The 19,298-nt window shown below is 44.6% G+C and overlaps 1 protein-coding gene across 1 annotated transcript in view; it reads right to left on the bottom strand.

Moving 5' to 3' along the window:
• LOC139754233 (uncharacterized) overlaps positions 1-19,298 on the bottom strand; it is a 235,469-nt gene that overhangs the window by 72,880 nt on the left and 143,291 nt on the right. The window contains 2 exon segments of the mRNA XM_071671542.1: positions 13,175-13,343; positions 14,484-14,669. Of these exon segments, the coding sequence (XP_071527643.1) occupies positions 13,175-13,343; positions 14,484-14,669 (355 nt within the window).

Raw genomic sequence — 19,298 nt, forward strand, 5'->3', positions numbered from 1 at the left:
ATCTCACGTACAAGCACAAGATTTGGATCAAAATAGACGAAAGATCGGCACATTAAACTGACTCAACGAACACTGAACATACCGCCCCTTCCACCCAGTCCAATACTCTGAAACTACACTTTCCAGACACATACGAATCACGCCGTGACCTCTTCAACATTCAACCATAAAATCAATGCATCACATGGCCCCTCATGCCCAAGAAGGAACTTAAAACTCTGAAGACAACTTAAAACTCTGAAGACAACTTAAAACTCTGAAGACAACTTAAAACTCTGAAGACAACTTAAAACTCTGAAGACAACTTAAAACTCTGAAGACAACTTAAAACTCTGAAGACAACTTAAAACTCTGAAGACAACTTAAAACTCTGAAGACAACTAAAACTCTGAAGACAACTAAAACTCTGAAGACAACTAAAACTCTGAAGACAACTAAAACTCGGAAGACAACTAAAACTCTGAAGACAACTAAAACCAAATTTTCCTCTGCCCTGAACTCTCCTTGCCAAGACACACACACACACACACCACACTTCTTGACCAGAGGTCCAAGCCGGTGGACGTGGCTAACTTTCTGAGCACTGCTGGGACGTAATGAAAGGGTTCCTAAAGCACAGCGAGCAGGTAAGTGGAGAGAGAGAGAGAGAGAGAGAGAGAGAGAGAGAGAGAGAGAGAGAGAGAGAGAGAGAGAGAGAGTAATAGAGACAGGTACAAAGACAGACATACAGACAGATAGATATATTTCTCTTTTATCTAACACCAAAGCGAAATTTCTCGACGACAGAAATCAGTTCGACAAGTCAAGAAAAGACAGTAATGTTTGGCCAAGATCAAAGGCGACTATTTGTGCAGGATGAAATGCCTGAGCGGTTTACTTACAACCTAATAAGCTCTGTGAAAGGCAAGGGAAATTCCGGTAGTCTTGTGGAGGTAATGAATCAGAAGCCTCACTTCTGCTGCCGTCGAAATGAACAGTTCGGAGTCAATAACTGATTCAGAAGCTTCGATTCAGCCGTCAAAATAACAGCTCAAAGCCATTTACTGACTCAGAAGCTTCACTTCTGCTGTCGAAATGAACCGGCCGAAGCCAAAAATGATTCAGAAGCTTCACTTTTTACTGTCCAAATGACTAGCTGGACGCCATTTACTGATTCAGATGCTTCACTTCTGCCGTCGAAATGAACATCCTGAAACCAATAATTGAATAATCAAACTATAGTTCTTACGGGATTCCATTACTATACATCATCCTCGAAACTGAATCATCATCATTAAGCCATCTTCATCACTACACACGGTTATATTTCTTTCTTGTGTCTCCCCTGATGATGTGATTACTACATGAAAATGCACTTGGGAACTTATCGTGTTTCATTCTCCCATGAACTCATGGGAATATATATATATATATATATATATATATATATATATATATATATATATATATATATATATATATAAACAGGTTTTCTACTAGTTCGAGAAAAGACGAAAGCTTAAGAGATTCTCCAGTTACGCACACAAACGTGTACACACACACACACACACACAGGTGCACACACTTCCAAACACTCACGTACACAGAGCTACCCGAGGCCTGGAGCTCCCGTTACTGAAAAGTACAGACAAGAACTATCTGATTCCACCAATTAATGCAACATGCCGTAAGGATGATGAGCACACAGACATATAACAGGAATATCGACTTCAACGACGGGTTAAGAGTCACGTGGGGATAACAGGTTGTTCCACCAGATAGTCTTGTATTTTTTTTATCCCACAGGATCAGAATGTGAAAGAAAAACATTGTTTGGCAACTGTTTCCCATGGGGGGGGAAATACAATGTTTTTCTTTTTTTCAAAGTTTGGAAAAAAAAAAATATATATATATATATATATATATATTTACATTGGAGGAAAAACCCTTGAAATTGGAATGTCTTTATTTGGGGAAGTTTTTAAATTTGGAAATGAGTCTGAAAAAGAAAACAAGCGGGGGTGAAGGCTTTAAAAGGGCAGTAATATGTTGTTGAAACAAGATCCTCTTTAACCCGAAATTGTCATATCATTTTCAGTGTCTTTCATGTCAAACAGACGGACAGATAGACAGACACTCAGACCAACAGACAGAAATCAGCTGACTTCTCACACAAACTGAGAGAGTCTGATGTTTTCCGTGACATAAATCGTATCTCGATGCATTCACCTGACATTTTTACGCGATCCTTGCGTCTGAAGGCATGACCTCTGACCTGACCTATACGCATGCAGAATAACGCACACACACACACACACGCGCACACATACAGGGAAACGCACACGCCACAAGCACGAATGTTAAAAGGAGGCTAGAGTCTCTTCTGCATGCAACACAGTCCAGCAGCGGTACGTGTGGGTGTGTGTGTGTATGTGCGTGTGTGTCGGGGGGCGCCAGGCTCGGTGAAAAGTTCGACTCAGATGAAACTGGGTCCGTGTGAATGTGAAGCCCTCCGCTGGTGTGTTGATAAACGGAAGGTGTGTGTGTGTGTGTGTGTGTGTGTGTGTGTGTGTGACTGGAGAGTCATTAAAGGGTTCTGATGCATATGGACGGAATGCACGGTGTGATAATACGGAATTCTTACGTGCATTGATGTGGTTAATACGGTGTAAACAAAGATTTTCAAAGAAGGCAATATTGTTGATATACAACATGAAGAAGAGGACAATACACAATATCAAACACATAAAGCATCACAGCAGGTTGCAAAAAGCTGATTACAGGACAAATGCAACAGCGCAAAAAGATTAAACTAATCCTAAGGAAGAGTGTTAAAAATGATCCGACTCCAATTGAAAAAAAAATGTAGTATGAGAATATACACATCACAATATTTCTGCACCTCGTATGATCTGTTATTGTGACATATTTCTGACCTAATCTCCCTAAGTGTTGCCTGCCACAAGAGCGAGGAGCAAAACAGTATAAGAAAACGGACCAGAAGCTGAAGTAACAAGATCATGGAGACAGAAGCCTCCGCTGGCAGAGACTTTGCTCGGGACCAGATGTTCCTCCCCGAATGTAACCCTATTCTATCCAATTTACTCCCCTACCCGTCCCTATTTCCCAACAGCCTCTCCATCTCTCACTCTCCACCTACCAGTTTCCCTACCAGCACCACCGTGAGGTGCCAGTGGTGTGAGGTGTTTCCCAGTGGATGGTAGGGACCAGCCACTTGTCCGCACTGTGAACAATGAGTTTGCCTCGATGGTAAGTGTGTTAGCTGACCTCCGGAACACGATGGCACGCCCTTTGAGGGTAAGCAAAGGGATGAGACTTGGAGGAGGATGGTATGGGCCTTGAGTGCAACGGTAGGGCTCTGAGTACGACAATGGGGCCCTTGAGTACGACAACGGTAGGGCCCTTGAGTACGACAACGGTAGAGCCCTTGAGTACGACAGTGGGGCCCTTGAGTACGACAACGGGGCCTTTGAGTACTACAACGGGGCCTTAGAGTACAACAACGGTAGGGCTCTTGAGTACGACAACGGTAGGGCTCTCGAGTACGACAACGGTAGGGCCCTTGAGTACGACAACGGTAGGGCCCTTGAGTGCGACAACTGGGCCCTTGAGTACGACAATGGGGCCCTTGAGTACGACCACGGGGCCCCTGAGCGCGACGGTACGATCCTTGGACACGACAAGACGATTCCACAAGCAAGACAGTGCGCGTGAAGACAGCACGACGTTGCTGTCCTCAAAACATGACGGTACGACTCTCGAGTACGACAGTACGTCTCTTGTGTACGTTGTGTCCTTAGCTGCTTCAACCGCTCGTCCGTGATCAGGATCTGTCTCTGGCCGCCCCGCTTGTTACGTCCGCGGTCGAACAACTGAGAAGGCAATTAGCGTCGACAACGCATTCAAAAGGATGTTCACAGCTCACACTTGTTGCTCACGCATCACGCTTCCTCCTCACTGCTCACGATGTGTCTCCAGGAACTGTTGCTGTTCATGACATGTTAACTGTGTCACGTCTATTCGCCATTTCCCGCATTAGCGAGGTAGCGTTAAGAACAGAGGGAATATCCTTTGAGGGAATATCCTCACCTGGCCCCCTTCTCTGTTCCTTCTTTTGGAAAATTAAAAAAAGAAAAATGAGAGGGGAGGATTTCCAGCCCCCCGCTCCATATATATATATATATATATATATATATATATATATATATATATATATATATATATATTCTCTCTTGGGCCAGCATGGATGCCATTGTGCTCTCGCAGCAGTAATTGGATGAAGACATCTCCTGGCAATCCAAGCTCACGACACTACCAGACGGAGCACAGTCCAATGGAGTCGCCATGACGACCTTTGGGTCAAACCACAGGGATCCAGTGGGATAAAATCCTTTTTAGTCTCTCTCTCTCTCTCTCTCTCTCTCTCTCTCTCTCTCTCTCTCTCTCTCTCTCTCTCTCTCTCCCCCAGCTGGCTTCTGCTGACGACCATGACTGCATTCCCTCCCACCGCCGCTTTCAAGCTAGGGTGACGGCCCAGTCATGGAATTTCGTCTACCGGACAACGCACGCCTTCATCATTCGAGGTCAGAACTACTTACCAGGACAGTAAACAGTCTCGCCGTAACGTAGGCTGAAGGTGGTTCTGACGACAGTATACACAGACGAAGGACGAAGGCTTAAAGATCAGAGTTTACAGTTACTACATATACAGGAAGGCTTAAAGTTAAGAGTTTACACTACAGATATAGGAAGGATTAAAGATAAGAGTTTACAGTTACTACAGATACAGGAAGGATTAAAGATAAAAGTTTACAGTTACTACAGATACAGGAAGGCTTAAAGATAAGAGTTTACAGTTACTACACATACAGGAAGGCTTAAAGTTAAGAGTTTACACGTTACTACAGATACAGGAAGGATTAAAGATAAAAGCTTACAGTTACTAGATAAAGGAAGGCTTAAAGATAAAGAGTTTACAGTTACTAGATAAAGGAAGACTTAAAGATAAGAGGCCAGACGTTAAAATGAGACCAAACTGTGCAACAACGTAAGATTTCCACCTGTCCCGATCCACTTATTTCATTACCAGTGGAGAAAATATATCAGTGCCGTTCCAAGTTCAAGGCCAGCGACATGAAGGACGGGACTAGATCGACTGACCTGGTGTTACTGGCGAAAGCCAGGAAATGGAGACGTGAATGTTGTGATAACCCGGATGTGTAGTAACGAACTACAGTCTCCTTCTTCGTTAATGAGCACCGCCTTCGTGAGCAACTGTACATAAATGCTATGCCGTCTGTGAGCCTTGTATGGGATACAATTCCTTTACATAAACCTCTCTCACTTGTGTGTTCTGTTCTGAAACTAGTGTTTTTTTGTTACTATCTCACTCCCGAGCAACTATGATGGCGATGGATCCCATAGATGCTTTATGGTAAATCCGTGTGTGTGTGTGTGTGTGTGTGTGTGTGTGTGTGTGTGTGTGTGTGTGTGTGAGGTGTGTTATAATGTCAAATGGAGAGGGGAAAGGGGTGGGGTGGGGGGTAAGAAAGGGGAGGGGGAGAAGGTTAATTGCTGGCAGCACTTCCCTTCACACCCCAGGCACGTGGAGAGAGAGAGAGAGAGAGAGAGAGAGAGAGAGAGAGAGAGAGAGAGAGAGAGAGAGAGAGAGAGAGAGAAAGGAGCTGCGACTGTGGCTCAATAAACCCCAGAGGCAGGCCGGGTACACGAGCCCGGGGGGGTAGTGGCCAACCTTACCTACATGCAACCATAGGATGGCTTTGCGGCCGTGGCCACACACACTGTACACCACACTCCAGCCTTCACAAACAGCCCCTTGGGAATAGGGAGTGAGGGAGGGAGGAGGTAGAACTAAATGCGAGTCATGCCATACGGAAATGCACCAGTCCCTCTCGCCACAAGCATATGGAAGGTCCAATGATCAGGCCTCATGTGGGAGTCTCAGGTCGGGTATCTTCCAGCAGCCAACACTCATCTCTCGTGCGACGCCGCCAAGATGATCACCACTATTCGATCAGCATTAATGACGTGTCTATTCGGAGAGTGATCAAGAATCTTACCTCGGTGCGAACTCACGTGCAATGAAAAGTGTACGAGCAGTGTAGCACCACAGTAGTGAGATCTGCACCAGAGTACATGACACCAGTGGCTACCTGAGGGTGTGAGCTAGGTACACTGTATGCCAGCTTTACGGGAGATCGCAAACACGTAAGATTTCCTAGAGTGTCTTACGGTATATAAATTCAAAACACTTTCCTTGTGCTCAATATACATTGGAAAAGCCCCTAAAGAACACGAGGAAAAAAAAGAATGTATATACAAGCAGCCAAGAAGTCAAGTCACAAACAAAAAGTCTCGAATTCGCACCATGAGAAGATGAGCTGAACCTAACCTGATACAGTCAACAAGCACCCAGCTTTCTATTTCAGCGTCTCAGCATTGCCATCCAGCGAGGGAATACAAGTGTCATTATTAGTTCGGGCAGGAAGAATGGTGTCCACTTGCCAAGCAGCAGACATGTTCTATTAAAACTCACAGTTCAAGTCTTCCTCACCAGCTTATATAACAGTTAGAAAATACAGTTCTAATTAACTGTTGAGACGACGCATGTATCATGGTGCTGGACTAAAACAGAGAGTTGCTCACGGCCTCCACACTCCTCTCCTTCAAGTCTCAAGCAGGCACTTTACCCCTCAAGTGAACCCCCTCCCATATTCCAACACTGTCAGCCTTTACCTCTCTACACATCACTCCCTATTAGCAGCCGGAAGGCCCTAAGGGAAAACAAAACCCTTCACTAAATGAGACCCGACTTTTACGACGCCCTTGCCTCCTTCTCTCTCAGGGCCTCACTCCTGAAGGCCTCAAGACAGCTCAGCACCAAGGCCCTTACCTTGAAAGACCACTTCACCCTGAATGCAAGCCTCACACTTTAGCCTCGGAGGCTAAAGGTATCTGGAAACCATATCCTCACTACCACTTCCCTCACACACGATACCATAATACGGGGCGCCTCCTAACACGGCTGGCAGTTCGCAGACTTGCACTTCCAGAACCACTGAAGGTGGCGTCATCTTTTCATTCCCCCCAAAAAAACCCACTTTATACCTTCAACCATAAAGTGAGGAACACAATTACTCATAAAGTTAAGTAGGTACACCATCCATAAACTAGTTCTCACATAGGATCAAGCCCAGAGAAACACACACGTGTGTGTTCCAATACCGCCCGCTCCATTATCCATGGCTCCCTACAAGCACGTCTGTCACATACACAACTCCAGCACAACACGCTCTTTAATCCATACGCCCAACTCTGCCGCTTCCGCCACCTTGATACCATAACCTCCCTGAGCTAGGGAGGAGAACAAGTCAAATAACGCCCTTCCCTCCCCCCGAACTGTGTTGTTGAGACCAGCATTCCCTTGCAGATACGAGTCAACAAGGGTGTTTGCCAAGTCACGCTGTGTTTGCCTTGCTCTACCGCCAGGGGGAGGTCACCTGCTTCGGCGAGGTCATCGCGTGCGTATTGAAATCCGGAAGCAATAAAACCTGTCAGCAGACTCGGCATGTTTACAACGATGGCTCCTGCCGAAGGCTACGTGACCTACTGCTCCCTTCCTTAAGGCTAGGGAGACGCGACAGTCGTATATACACGCCGTCCTGGAATAAGAAATGCTGATAGGAAATTATTTTCACAGTGGAGAGAGTTCACCAACAGGAGGAACAGGGCGAGTGAAGACGTCCCTCCTCGTAGCCCTACAAATAAGTCACTGAAAAGCTGTTATCTTTTTTTTTTGTAAGCTTGGATATGCAAATGAAGGTACACTTAAAGATTCAAAAATCCTTCGATGCTTAAGGTTAATATCAGGCGGGGTAATACAAATGTATACAATACCCTTGCCACAACACATAACAGTGTTAACACACAACATTTGCAACACCAGAAGAAAAACCCAACTAACTTCAGTTTCTAAACTGAATAGTGTCCCTGAAATTCAGGTGTTGCTGCTTCAGTGGGAAATGGATTTATTCCCTGAGGCCATGGCATTGAGGACTTAATCCTAAAAGTCTGGGACGTATGTACGTACATGGGAGGGACAGACGAAGCAAAGCCAAAATGGACTATAACAAGTCCACCTCAACGGTATCCTACGTTCCTTATCTATCTATCTATATATATATATATATATAAATTCAACCGAGATGATACAGGAGAACATGAGGTACACTGACGGAGGAGGAGACGAGGTCAAGGAAAGAGGAGGAGATGGGACGGGTGGGAAACGAACGAACAAAAGACTGGAAGCTGGAAATGGTGAATCACACAGGAAGGGGTCATGGCCTGGAACACCCCAGTCAGCTTACTGCTAATCCCTTCTGGGGCTGGTCGCTAAATGGGCGATAGGCGTAAGCTTAGGAACATTATATATATATATATATATATATATATATATATATATATATATATATATATATTTTATTTTTTTATTATACTTTGTCGGTGTCTCCCGCGTTTGCGAGGTAGCGCAAGGAAACAGACGAAAGAAATGGCCCAACCCCCCCCCATACACACATACATATATATATATATATATATATATATATATATATATATATATATATATATATATATATTATTTTTTTTTATTATACTTTGTCGCTGTCTCCCGCGTTTGCGAGGTAGCGCAAGGAAACAGACGAAAGAAATGGCCCAACCCCCCCCATACACACATATATATATATATATATATATATATATATATATATATATATATATATATATATATATATATATATATATATATTCGCCGTTTCCCCACGTTAGTTTCAAGAACAGATGATAAGTCTTGGAGGAAAATTATCCTCTCTGGCTCCCCCTTTTCTTTATCTGTTCCATCTTTTGGAAAAGTGAATTAATCACATTGAGCACGACGATTAATCACTTTGGAGTACGACGACTTAAACCCCTTGAGTAACATGGATTAATCAATATCCCTTAAGCAGAGCGACTTAATCCTCTGAATCCGTCCACCTATTTTTTTTCTCCAATCCTTCTTAGCAGAACGTTTTCCGCCACAACATTTTATACAACATTGGAAACACGTTACGCAAACCTCGTTTTCTACCCATTCAAGAAGCGAAAAAAAAAAAAAGAAAATATATGCAAATCATCTTATTACAAATTCACAAATGGAAACGCACCCCCTGAGGCAAGATATGAATCCTAATGAAAGAATTGTTTAAATTACGGTAGGTGAATAATGAATGGTAGTGGAGACGTTGTATTACGGTAGAATAATGTAGATTTTATTCATTGTCTGCTTCAGATACACTCTGGACTGCTAAATAATAATGAGGACCTTCGTTACCTTCATTTATCAGGAGTCTATATACGAATGATAAAACTGGAAAACATATGAAATAATCTGGTTTTTTTTTACACTGGAAGATCAAATATACGTTGCAAGGAAGGTAAATCTACATAATCTATGCAAATCATGCTAATTACGTAATCTACATTTGCCAAGAAAATATATAAATACAATTTTGAGATCAAAAGTGGAATCACTGGGAAAAATAATCCAATATACTTTAAAGATAGTTAATAATTAAAGGAAGAAATTGACGATGGTGAAACATTTGATTGTAAACGTGAATATTTGCATATTGTAAAACATCTCGGGAAATCTTGACACACAGAAAGGTGGGTCGCTCACACTACCAGAAATGTTTCAATTTTAATATTATCGTTTTCTCTCAAAAATCTTTCAATTTTAATACCATCGTTTTTTTCTCTCTTTTTTTCTTCGTAAACTTCTCGAAGTTCCGAGAGGAGGAATCAAAAACCCCCGAGACCATGAGACACATATTTGTGTGTTGATCAGTAACAGCCTCTCTCTCTCTCTCTCTCTCTCTCTCTCTCTCTCTCTCTCTCTCTCTCACACACACACACACACATAAACCGTAGACATGGTTAAAAGACGCGCGGCGACGGAGGGAGCAACGGCGCAGTTTGAAAACCCCAGCGGTATTGTGCGGTGGGCGTTACGCGCACGAACCTGCCAGGGCCTGGCGCATAATATCGTCGTAGGGCAAGATTATAACATCCCACTTCTGGCCAGAGATCAGAATACAGTCCAACAATGCGAAAACTACAGTACCATTTAACCCAAGCGTTCTTTTCCTGTCCTACTGTATAATTCATTTGACAATTTTACACGAGAGGTTTTAAGATTAAGTCTCAGTACAAATTTTAAGTTATTTTTGCTACTATTGACTTAAACAAAATATATGCAAATATTATTCAAAATATACGGAAATACTATGTTTACAACCTTCTTTTGATGTAAGTGAGGAGGCATTATATATATATATATATATATATATATATATATATATATATATATATATATATATATATATATATATATATATATTTTCCTATGAGTCCACGGGGAAATATGAAATACGATAAGTTCGGAACTTACTGTGTTTCATTTTCCCCGTGGACTCATAGGAATATCTTGATCACGTGCAAAATTGTGATCCTCTCCAATATATATATATATATATATATATATATGAATAAGAACAAATTATGAACCAACTTTATATAACTACTTTTTCCCCTCTCTATATTTTCGTACCCTAAAGTTATTTCTCCTTAAAAAGTATAAAAACTTTAGCTGCTGAAGCCACTTTTAATCAAGGCTGCAGCGTACAGTGGACCAGTATGTGCCCCACGAGAGTTTGGAAAGTCTTAAGGAAAACATCTTTCTTATGACGTGAGGGTCTGAAACATGACGTGAGGGTCTGAAACATGACGTGGAGGGTCTGAAACATGATGTGAGGACCTAAAACATGACGTGGAAGTCTTAAACATGACATGAGGGGTCTGAAACATGACGTAAAGGTCTGAAACATGACGTGGAGGGTCTGAAACATGACGTGAGGGTCTGAAACATGACGTGGAGGGTCTGAAACATGACGTGGAAGTCTAAAACAATACGTGAAGGTCTGAAACATGACGTGGGGGGTCTGAAACATGACGTGAGGGTCTGAAACATGACGTGGAGGGTCTGAAAAATAACCAAGTACTGAGGAACACGCGCTGACGCGCCTCGCCAGCACCACGTACAGCATCATATGCTGGCGAAATGAACGTTCGAGCACTGACAGCGTCAGAACCGTGTTCGAATCCGTGTGTGTGTTCACTCGGGGACTCACGGACGAGAGATGGCGAAGGAGGAGCGCAGAGGAGGCCGAAATCATTCCTAAAAGTCGGATGGCGCGGGGTTTTGGACGCGCGTTGGAGGGAAAGGTGTCATGACGCGTCCGTTGACGGAGTCTGTCCCTCACAAATACTGGGTCGATGTTATCAAGCACCAGTACATTTCTACAGTACAGGGCGAGAGTAAACTACCATTACAGGTAGTAAAGGGCGAGAGTAAACTACCATTAAAGGTAGTACAGGGCGAGTGTAAACTACCATTAAAGGTAGTACAGGGCGAGTGTAAACTACCATTAAAGGTAGTACAGGGCGAGTGTAAACTACTATTAAAGGTAGTACATGCCGAGAGTAAACTACCATTAAAGGTATATTACCTCCATACTCACGACCAGCACGACTGGGTAGGGCAAACCAGCTTAAACGTTACACACCCTCACGTGTTACCTCACACCGCTGACGACTGTACACACACAACTGTCGTGTATACACTCCTCAATGATTACGTACGACTCTGTCATCATTCCCAGTGGGTCATTGGAGTGAATAACGGTAACTGATAACACTCAAGATACGGGGTGTCATCATGACACGGGGTGTCATCATGACACGGGGTGTCATCAAGACACGGGGTGTCATCATGACACGGGGTGTCATCAAGACACGGGGTGTCATCATGACACGGGGTGTCATCAAGATACGGGGTGTCATCATGACACGGGGTGTCATCAAGACACGGGGTGTCATCATGACACGGGGTGTCATCAAGATACGGGGTGTCATTGTGTTACTGATTCACCTCAGAGCGATTTACTTTCTTTACTTAATAAAGTGTGTGTGTGTGTGTGTGTGTGTGTGTGTGTGTGTGTGTGTGTGTGTGTGTGTGTGTGTGGATCTTGAGGGCCAGTGTAATGGTGACGAGATATATATATATATATATATATATATATATATATATATATATATATATATATATATATATATATATAAAGAAGGAGGCAACCAGGATTAATTTTTCATTAAAGTTCACGAACACAATAGACCATTGTGACGCTATGCCTCCAATCCTCCACCGAGCCTCCCAACACACACACACACACACACACACACACACACATGACCTAAGATAACCCCTTCCAGCCCCCGTACGGTAACCTACACAGTTACTGAGGTTCACGTCGACCCCAGGCAGAAAAAAAAAAAAAAAATTAATCTTACAGGAGATGAATTACACAGCTGTGTGTGTGTGTGTGTGTGTGTGTGTGTGTGTGTGTGTGCGGGGGAAAAGGTGTGAGAGCGAAGGTACGTTTAGAACTGACGAACTAAAGTGCGAAAGGTTTGAGAGAGAGAGAGAGAGAGAGAGAGAGAGAGAGAGAGAGAGAGAGAGAGAGAGAGAGACCTTCGTGGTGGGGGGAGGGGGGGGCACATTTCCAGTCAACCAGCATCGTCACGAAGCTGCTCCCCTAAAGGTAGGATGATGACCTGACCCTTGACCTGAACCAGGTCAAGGGTCAGGCCATTTACACGGCTCGTGCCCAAGGTCTGAATCACGACCTTAAAGAGTCCCATTTACCAGCGAGTCTACGACGTAGAACAACCTCACATATCTCTGAGTTCACGGTTCACATGTTACCTTCCCCTCGTCTAACCAGACGAGAGAGAGAGAGAGAGAGTGTGTCATCCCTAATCACGCCTAACTATCCAATCACCGTCAGTGTGGTCATATCAACGACCCATCATCCAGATCACCATCACAATATACCGAAAGGCTCACCATCCAGCCAAGTGTAAACAGGGGGCACACACCCACCACTGGTTTACAACGCAAGTCAACATGAACGCCTTTCCCCCAGTTGCGTTCCCCACGCCCTGACACCACCCACCCCGGATCTGAGGCACCCTTTGACCCTTTGACCCCTCTTACCTGTGGCCAGGTCGGCGGCGTCGTGCTGCAGGTGTTCCAAGTGGCGCGAGAGCTGCGGGAGACGCAGACGGAGGAGGTCCCTGAAGACGGCCATGTCGACGCTCAGACCACGGAGGTTGTTGGCGAAGTAGGACTCCGGCAGCACGCCCTCGATCAGGTAGATCATCACCTGCGGGTGGGTGTGGTGGGTGGGTGAGGCGGTGGGCGAGACTGGCGGGGAGGAGCAAATCATGTAAGGGGATTGGGGGGAGGAATGGATTGTATTTAGGGAAGCAGTAATGGCTTGCGCAAAAGATGCCTGTGGGTGGGTGGTGAAGCGGTGTGTGTGTGTGTGTGTGTGTGTGTGTGTGTGGATGGGTCTTTCCTCGTCTGTTTCTTGGCACCACCTCGATGATGCGGGAAACGGCGATCAAGCATAATATAAATATAAATAATGAATATATATATATATATATATATATATATATATATATATATATATATATATATATATATATAGAGAGAGAGAGAGAGAGAGAGAGAGAGAGAGAGAGAGAGAGAGAGAGAGAGAGGCACACACACACACACACACAGGAAGATAGAGTTCCTTGTCGGTAAAAGCCTTTGAACACATCCCTTCACGTGTTCCCTCACCATTTTCCGACGTTTACACCCAAGTATTTGCTTTTTTTCCGTCGACCACCAGACCGAGGTCTGTCTGGAAAACGGGGCGAAGCGCAGGAGAGAGAGAGAGAGATGCCTCGCAGGCAGAGCTGACCACACTAGGCGGGGGAGATGCACAAAGCAAGACACAACATACGACCATCAATGTCTCCTCCTGTGAAGGCGGGAGACTCGCTCCACGTCAGGCTAGTCCAGAGAGAGAGAACTGCTTCTGTTTACAAGGTCGAGCCTCTCCCTCTACACTGAGGTTCCATTTTGGGAGAGATCTCTTTATGTTATCTGTCTTGAGACGGCAACAGTCTCTCTCTCTCTCTCTCTCTCTCTCTCTCTCTCTCTCATTTCCCCCCCCCTCACGTCCCCGTTCCTCTAAGGCTAACAAGTTCTTCGACCGCACAAATCGTCAGTTCCCCTCACTCACTCCCTCCCAGACTTGACTGAACCTTCGGTCCTCCACTCCTCCTCTCTCACCATCATTATCTCCTCATCTCCCTTCCTTCCTGGGACGTCCAGCTTCACCCATAATGACCCTAATTGGGCCAATCACACAGTCTCGGGGTCAGTACAACCTCGGCGCCTCTCTCTTTTTCTTCTTCCTTCACCTCCTCAGCCACACCACACTCCTTCTACCACCACACCCACGACTCACCTTGAGGGCGTCGGACTCCTGCCGTTCCATGACCTCCAGGATGATGGCGGCCAGCATGTTGAAGCCCTGGCAGTAACCGACGCCCTTGTTCCAGCGCGCGAAGGCCAGGAGGACGCGCTTCAGCATCGCCTGGTTGTCTTCGGCCTCCTCCCCGCAGAAGAGCGAGCACCCGGTGCGATGCAGGTCCTGCGGAGGAAGACAAGACGTAAAGACGGTCATGCCAGAAGACAAAACGAGCAAACAAGTGAGGTAGGACCCTGGTAGTGACCCACATTCCTAATCTATGCAGACAGGATGGCAACATCACAAGAACAGCCAGAGGGATATACACAGCAGAGCTACCAGATAACACCACACCCGACGGCCTACAACGAGGTTAACCTCAATTTCCTGCCTGCTTCATGGCTGTCTACAGCGTGAAAACGAACGCTTTACCTCCTCTAGATAGAGTCGATTGTCCTGACATTGTAACAAGAAGACGGAATCAATGATTGCCACTACGTGCACGAAGACGATAAAATCCAGATCGCGGAACTGCTTAAAACATACTTAGAAATGGTTAGAACATACTTGGAAATGAAGATTAGAACATACTTAGAGATGAAGGTTAGAACATACTTAGAAATGAAGGTTAGAACATACTTAGAAATGAAGGTTAGAACATACTTAGAAATGAAAGTAAGTAAATAAAGAACAAAAGAGGACAGACAAATACGCAAAATAACCTCATCCACAACAACTATCACAACCAAAACTGGTATATTTACGCATCTATTTACAACAATGGATTTCCCCCACTTAGTCCATAAACAGAGATACATATAAACCCCGGTGATATATGTAACGGTAATCTAACCCACTTTTCCAGGGCGTAAAGTGTCTGCCAAGACGGCGGAACATCCACTGGAAATGATCTCTCGTTCTTGATTTCCACTTTTGGAAAGAAGAAAAAAAAAAAAATCACCTTGAGCTGATACCTCTATCTTTACGACCTGGGTTCCTGCCTCAAGCCCAGGGTGAATTCTGCTCAGGTCATAAGAACGGGAGAATTCATCCCTGAGTCTGTTAAACACACACACACATACAAACACCTTCCAGCGCAGATCTGACACTCCATTCTCGCGGGACCTCAACTTACGTGTTCTTAAAGAGAGAGAGAGAGAGAGAGAGAGAGAGAGAGAGAGAGAGAGAGAGAGAGAGAGAGAGAGAGAACACCTCAGTATAATAGCTGAATTCGCGGTTATAAAAGAGGGTCTTCGTGACGAACAGCGAAAAGCTACGAAAAAGAAAATAAAATCAAAGCACAACGGAAAATGTTGAAAAAAAAAAAAAAAATATATATATATATATATATATATATATATATATATATATATATATATATATATATATATATATAAACAGGATTCGCTGGTCTTTCACCCGTATACACACGCAATGTGGTCAAAAAGGATTTATATTCTTTGAGTGCGTTTGAGTTGCACACACGAAAAAAAAAAGTCTCCTCCAGGCACAAAATACTTCAGCATACAGGAGGACTGCTGAAGAAACAGGCATGTCAACAAACACTGAAGTCAAAAGGAATGTCGTTAAGGCAGACAATAAGTGCACACAGGAATCCGGGATCTTTTTAAAGACGTTGTTTGAGGAGACGGAAATCTGAGGCACCATGAAAGGGGGGAGGTGTGGGGTGTGTGCCAGGGAGGGTGTGTGGGGCGTGTGCCAGGGAGGGTGTGTGGGGCGTGTGCCAGGGAGGGTGTGTGGGACGTGTGCCAGGGAGGGTGTGTGGGGCGTGTGCCAGGGAGGGTGTGTGGTGTGTGCCAGGGAGGGTGTGTGGGACGTGTGCCAGGGAGGGTGTGTGGGACGTGTGCCAGGGAGGGTGTGTGGGGCGTGTGCCAGGGAGGGTGTGTGGGGCGTGTGCCAGGGAGGGTGCGTGGGACGTGTGCCAGGGAGGGTGTGTGGGGCGTGTGCCAGGGAGGGTGTGTGGGACGTGTGGCAGGGAGGGTGTGTGGGACGTGTGCCAGGGAGGGTGTGTGGGACGTGTGGCAGGAAGGGTGTGTGGGACGTGTGCCAGGGAGGGTGTGTGGGACGTGTGCCAGGGAGGGTGTGTGGTGTGTGCCAGGGAAAATGTATGTAGGGTGGCAGGTAGGGTGTGTGTGTGTGTGTGTGTGTGTGTGTGTGTGTGTTTTAAATGCAACGGCTTACTTTTCTCGACTTTCTTTGAACCACGGGAGGGGGAAAAAAAAAATCTCGACGTCTTCTGCTGGGGCGACTGGGGTAAATATTTACGTAAGGTAATTTACAGGAGGGTTACTTACGCTGGTCTAAAACTTTTTTACCCGTATATTTCTTCTAAAGTCACCTTGCGTAACAGCAATATCCCCCCCATCTCCCGACCGCCTCAAACATTCCAAAGCCTTCCTTCCTTAACTTTTGCTCAGGGGGGGGTCATTCAACACTATATATGCACACTACAAGGGTTAATCTAGCGTACAGAGAGAGAGAGAGAGAGAGAGAGAGAGAGAGAGAGAGAGAGAGAGAGTTCGGTGGCACTTGCTTGGCTTCCTTGATATTGGCTGGACTCCTGCATGATGCTGTCGGGGTATCAGCACGTACATACACTCTCCTCCTCCTCCACACACACACACACACACCACCAGAATAAATTGTAGGCTGAATAAATCTACAAGAGAGGGATGAACCTGCCCATATTATTGTCTTCGTCGTGAACTCCACCGCTAATGACCCAGGTTGGGGGAAGGGTACGTAGCCTCTAATTACACACACACAGAGCTGGCAGCCACGGAAGCTGCCGTGAAGGAAAGTCCACCATATTACAACAGCGCTTCTGAGTTATTCACTTCTAAACACTTTCATCACCCGATCGTTCTGAGACTAAGGGCTCCCCCCCCCCCCAACCATCATCATAATTCCCGCCCACAATCCGCCTTTCACAACACAAGCCCGACATTATCATCCTCCCTACTCTCTCTCTCTCTCTCTCTCGCCTCACCACGTCCGTCCAGCTGTATCTGTCCCGCTGCTTCTCGTGTTTTTCCCCCTACAGCCACCTCGTCACAGACATCCCCCCGCCCTTCACCAGCCTGGCCTTTGCCAACACGTTCTCCACTCCTAGGGCATTCTGTAGGCTTCGATGCCACACGTTCTCCACGCCTAGGGAGACTGTTATAGGCTTCGATGCCACGCGTTCTCCACGCCCAAGGACAGACTATAGGCTTCGATGCCACATGTCTTCCCTAAAGATTTCTTCATTCTTTCCCCTGATATAATTCCTCCTCATCTCAGTCATACAAGGTAGCCTTCCCCCGTCTCCACTCCTCTCATTCTTGAATTAACCGGAACCACGAAAACCCAGGTCTCACACACACGCGCATCTCCTTACCATGAGGTACCTGGACGAAATGGGGGGTGGGTCACGCACGCCCTTGCCATACTCCGCAATTAAGACGTAACCAATTCAACCAAGAACTCTCATTATACCTCTTCTGTCTCCCTCTCCCTCGCATGTCTGTATTCAACTTCATCTTCCCTTACGGGCCCATTACTGGCTACCCATGAATTACGAGTTCCAGCCTTCGAAACCAGGAAGGGGAGCCGAGGTATAGCTAACACACACACACACACACACACATATATATATATATATATATATATATATATATATATATATATATATATATATATATATATATATATATATACATATATCATAACATATGTCCCAAGTCTTCTGCGGTCCAAAGCTGCTCTACTTCCAGGAGCAGGGAAATGGTGGACTCCTTTGGAGTTACCTCGAGCAGGCGTAGTCCAGCTACATGTAAACAAAGAGTTTGGGACCTCCCTCCTCCTCCCAGTACTGTAAAGACATATCCATTAAAACATCGTTGCTTCGACGTTAGAAAAAAACAAAAGAAACGCGTCATTTTTAAGCCGGGCTTCGGTATGGAACGAAAACGAAGCTTCCGGGGTCTTTATACCCACGGTAAAATAATCCGTGACTGACGAACGCAACATAACAAGAGTGACTGACAATCCTCCTCTCCATTACGACGTGGTGTTGACAACAACAGATGGACGACACATGTTTCACCTCCTCGACAAACACTTCAGCCTTACCAGACGACCTGTGGGCGGCTGTTTGCATAAACATCCAGAGATGGTGAAGAATCAATATCCTGTCCTCTGTATATATACACATCAATGTAAACATTGCTTGCTGTCTAGGGTACAATGGTGAGGAAATTATCCATTTCCTTAAGTGATAATATATATATGTATATATATATATATATATATATATATATATATATATATATATATATATATATATATATATATATGTATATATATATATATATATATATATATATATATATATATATATATATATATATATATATATATATATATATATATATTTCATACTCTTCGCCATTTCCCGCGTTAGCGAGGTAGCGTTAAGAACAGAGGGAATATCCTCCCATGGCCCCTTCCTCTGTTCCTTCTTTAAGAAAACTAAAAACGAGAGGGGAGGATTTCCAGCTCCCCGCTCCCATATATATATATATATATATATATATATATATATATATATATATATATATATATATATATATACACACCAGGTTTCAACAATTTGTATCAGTCATAACCACCTGCGTAATCCCTTGTTCTCGACTGAAATTCAGACTGAGCTGTTGAAAGCAACACTGCGCATCAAAAACACAGAAAATCTCGCGTTCCATATCGCTTTATCTTCAAAAGGAAAAGAACGAAAAAAACAAACAACAGTTC

This window comes from Panulirus ornatus, chromosome 16, assembly GCF_036320965.1.
Source record: "Panulirus ornatus isolate Po-2019 chromosome 16, ASM3632096v1, whole genome shotgun sequence".
NCBI lineage: Eukaryota > Metazoa > Arthropoda > Malacostraca > Decapoda > Palinuridae > Panulirus > Panulirus ornatus.